The 4,638-nt window shown below is 37.8% G+C and overlaps 1 protein-coding gene across 1 annotated transcript; it reads right to left on the bottom strand.

Moving 5' to 3' along the window:
- LOC146406205 (olfactory receptor 5M8-like) lies at positions 1-990 on the bottom strand. Its single transcript, XM_085013286.1, has one exon. It carries the CDS (start codon positions 988-990, stop codon positions 1-3), a length of 990 nt encoding a protein of 329 aa, XP_084869412.1.
- Positions 991-4,638: the final 3,648 nt, after the last annotated feature.

A 4,638-nucleotide genomic window follows, 5' to 3' on the forward strand; every position in this document is an offset into this window, starting at 1 on the left:
TTATGGGAAAAAATCTAGAAAACAATTAGGGACCAAAATAACAGTGATATATTTTAAGAAAATTTTTTTTTTCCTTAACAGCTCTTTGGTTAATGCTTCCTTCACATCTTTGTTTCTAAGGCTATAAATCATGGGGTTCCACATGGGAATTACTGTAGAATAAAATACAGCAACCATTTTCCCCTGTTCCACAAAGTCCTTTGAAGGGGGTCTAAGATACATGAGGAAAAGAGTTGCATAAAATACAATGACAGATGTCAGATGAGAGCCACAGGTAGAGAAAACTTTGCCCCTGCCTTCTGTGGAACGGACCCTCAGGATAGCAGGAAATATGTAGATGTAGGAAATGAGGATGATAAGGAGAGAATAGGTGAAATTAAAACCAGCCACCACAAACATTGACAACTCTTTGTTGTAGGTGTCTGAACAAGCCAGCTTAATCAGCGGTGGGTCAGCACAATAGAAGTGGTTAATTTCATTGGGGCCACAGAAGACTAGGCTATAGGTCCACATGGTCTCCATCAGGCCAGTCAGTGCTCCATACACATAAGGCACCATGACGAGGGACGTGCACACACCCTTGGACATCCTGCTGCCATAAAGCAGAGGGTTGCAGATGGCCATGTACCGATCAAAGGCCATCACAGCCAGGATGTAGATCTCCACGTGGACCAAGGCAATAAAAAAGTAGCACTGCACCAGACAAGCAGGATAGGAAATGGTTTTCCTCTCTGCTAAGAAGATCCCCAGCATCTTGGGGGTCACGTTGGAAGAGAAGCACAGGTCCACAAAGGATAAGTGGCTGAGGAAAAAGTACATGGGTGTGTGGAGGCGGACATTGACCCGGATGAGGACAATCATGCCAAGATTCCCTGCCACAGTGACCATGTAAATGCCCAGAAACAGCGCAAAGAAGAGGACCTGCAATTCCAGGCGGCTGGTCAGTCCCAGGAGAATGAATTCAGCCACCGAAGTGTAGTTTCTTCTCATAATTTCCTTCCATGGAAAATGAGAACTTAGGGTCAACACAGAAAATTCTTTAAATGGAAAGAATTCATATTATCTTAGGGATATTGTTGATGTTTAATTCCCTTCTGTAGGTTTTCCTTTCCTTTCCTATGATGGTTTTGTCTAGGGAGACACCAGAAATAGTGGTTGAATTAAAAAATAAACTAATTTAACTTTAGCAAATGCTTAAACCAGGAGTTTGCACCACAATGCAGTGGGTTAAGAATCCAACTGCAGTGGCTGGGGTCACTGGGGAGTCCCAGATTTGATCCCCTCCCAGCAGTGGACTAAAGGATCTGAAATATGTCAAAGCTGTGGCTTAGATTCAATCCTTGGCCCTGGAACTTCGGTATGCTTCAGGTTTAGCCATACAATTAAAAAAATACACTTAAACTGACTCTGGGTCTCTGTCACTACTCAGCTTCAAATATTCTTTTTGCTAACCATTCTCTTATTTCTCTATTTATAGTTTGGTTTATGTCACTACATTTCTTACCATCTACATTTCTACTTTATTTTCCTCATTTCACTTAACCTTATGTCATTTTTATTCATTCTAGATTTTGCCACTCAGTGCCAATAATCAAATAGGTACTTAACTAAATGATTTGCTTGCTGGAAGTTAAGAATCATGTACCAAATATTCTCTTTATGGCAACAATTATTTCTTCCAGGACATGCCAGATAAAATCATCTAGGTTCTTTGTAAAAAGTCACTAAGTGATGATACATTTTAATTCATCTTCATAAAATACAAAAGGTCACTATTTTCTATTTTAAAATGACTAGAGACCATTTGGGGGGAAATGAAAGAAAAGATAAATCTTTGAAAAGCCACAGTTGCAAATCTTTTATCATGATTGGGACTGCATGTAACGGACGGGAACTTTCAAAAAGTCTTTTATCATCTTTCCAGTTAATTCGATAAACTTTGGTAAAACTAATTTTTCCATCCCTGGACCTGAATTAGACAACAGTAATTACTTAGTCCGGCATGCTGTCTAAGACTGTGAAAACAGATTAAAATCACACACACTAGGATTTGATGAGAGTCTGAGCTGGAAGCTGTGCCCAACCCTCCTATTCATATTAGCATTCACTTCTTGGATCTAGAATTGGTCTTAGAAAACAAAGCCAAAGCAAACAAAACAAAGAGCCACAAAAACCTCCCTTTTCTTTGTTTATTCTCAAACTAGATTTGCTATAACCAAAGAGTGAGTCCTAGCCAAGAGGTGATTATACAGAAAGGTGCAATTGTTATCTGTCCCCTTTAACACAGGCTTGCCCTCTCCTTCCACTTTTCTGCCTACTGCTGGCTGCAATATGGATGAAGTGCTGAGCCACTCTGGTTCATACAGGTGAGATGGCAGAAAAATGAGTGAAGACATTTGACAACCAAATATATGCACAGTCTAAAAGTTGAGTTATTTTTTATTTGATGGGCAAAACTGAGGACTTAAGCCCGAGAGGCTGCATCTCAAGTAACTGCTCCAAATAGGTGAGGGGGGAGCCAGGATATATAAGAGTTTTGCAACAAAGGGCAAGTAGTAGGGACAAAAGATTACTGGCAATGAAAGAGAACAAGATAGCTCAAGTTAAGGAATTTATCATTTTTCTACATCTGTAAAGGTGCAAGGATCTGAGATCACTGAAATTAGTCCTTTGGTATGCACCTCAGCTATCCAGGGCCAATATTCTGTTTTCACATCCTGAATTTCCTCAGGGCTCACTTTCAGGAGTGGCCGCAGTCTGATGGCTGCTAGATGGCAGATACTCTGTTTCCTTCCTGAGTTCCCTTGGGGCTCACCATGGTAGGTGGCTGCAATCACTGAGGACTGTGACATCCTTTGTTTACTGATCTGGCAGGCAATATTTTACCTCTGACATTGATTCTTATAAAATCATGGCAGTGTGGAACTGATAAACCTGCTCAGAATTCCATATAAATGAGAATTGAACTTGTTTAACTGTTTTCTTTGCTTCTTGCAGGAGTGGAAAGTGTTATTCAACTAATGCAAACCTTTAAAATCAGTGCCCAAGACTCCCATAAGCCTGACTGCTATATAACATAAAACTACATCGTGATAATAATTAGTTAAAATTTAATTAAGCTTTCAGGTTTATGCCCAAGGATCACGCTATAATTTAAAAATGGTGACAATAATGCTTAGATAACCCAGCTACAAGGCTCTTAAAACCTTGCAAAATTGCCATAAACCTCTTTTCTATCCATTCCATGATATTTGAAAATCCAAAATGCACACAATACACATACACACAGCAATTCTATGGAATGCAGGTGAAATATAATATTTTTTGGAAAAAGAATAAAAAGTAAAACTTAAACGATCGTCACATTTATTCTCTAAATTCCTGCCTTGCACCCTAACAGGGGATTTTTCCACGGATTATTTTATAGTATTTAATTCCCAGCTTTGTAACACATCTCTGGTTTCTCTTGTCTCCCCCATACTATTTCTCACCTCTTTTCTTTTCTGGAATGTCTCACAAACTCCAAATTTTCCTTTCCATATTTAAGAGTTCACCTTTGGCTTCTGCTTGTGCATGAATTTCCGTGCAAGTAAGAAGGAGGATGTCTCACTAATTTTTTCTCATCTCCTACTAGAGAAAACATTGAAAGATTATGTTGTACCCTTCTGTGAATTTATGTCCTATTCTTACATCCCACCTTTCTTAAAAATGGTCTACCACCTGGGGTTCCTGTTGTGGTGCAGGAGAAACAAATCTGACTAGCATCCATGAGGAAGTGGGTTCAATTCCTGGCCTCACTGTGTGGGTCAGGGATCCTGCATTGCTATTGCTGTGGTGTAGCTGTGATGTAGCTGCTGTAGCTCTGATTCGACTTCTAGCCTGGGAATTTCCATATACCATAGGTGCAGACCTTAAAAAAAAAAAAAAAAAAAAAAAAAAAGGTCTACCACCTGTGCCAATCTATGTGGGAAAAGAATATGAATGGTTGAATCATTTGTTGAATCATTCATTGTAAAGCAAATTTATCATAGCCTTATAAATAAACTGTACTTCAATAAAACTTATAAAATGGTCTACCAAGGTATCTTTGTGCTTTCCAAAATTAATATATATCCATTTGGAACTGGGAAGATTCAATCTGAAAAATCACAACTATGATTGGATCTAGGCAGATTTATTTTGAAAAATCACAACTATGTTATGTATTAGTTTTATAATTGTAGAGAATTGAACTTTTATGAGCAATGTTCTCACCTTGAGAATATTGTTCCAGAGATTTTCTCTGAGGATTTAAAAAATTATAATGTATGTAAGTATCTGACCTTGTGTGAGTCACATAAAGCCATGATTTTTTTTTTAGTTTCTACTTCCCCATGTTTAATATTTAGACAAAAAAAATCAGATTTCATCATTGGTATTTCCCAGATAATTAACCCTAATATTTTCTATGCAGTCTTTTAACTATTTCTAACCATGTACTTATTCCTATCAGATAAGAAATTAGAATCTAAAAAAGACTGTATATATTTATATGTATAACTGATTTACTTTTCTGTACACCTGAAACTAACACAAAATTGGAAGTCAACTACACTCCAATAACATTTTAAAATAAATGAAATTGGATTCCAAGTATAA

The sequence above is a fragment of the Sus scrofa genome, chromosome 1, assembly GCF_054392235.1.
Source record: "Sus scrofa isolate SSC_HxYL_T2T_F1_AM1 chromosome 1, Sscrofa_HxYL_maternal_Yorkshire_Landrace_v2.0, whole genome shotgun sequence".
In the NCBI taxonomy this organism is placed as follows: domain Eukaryota; kingdom Metazoa; phylum Chordata; class Mammalia; order Artiodactyla; family Suidae; genus Sus; species Sus scrofa.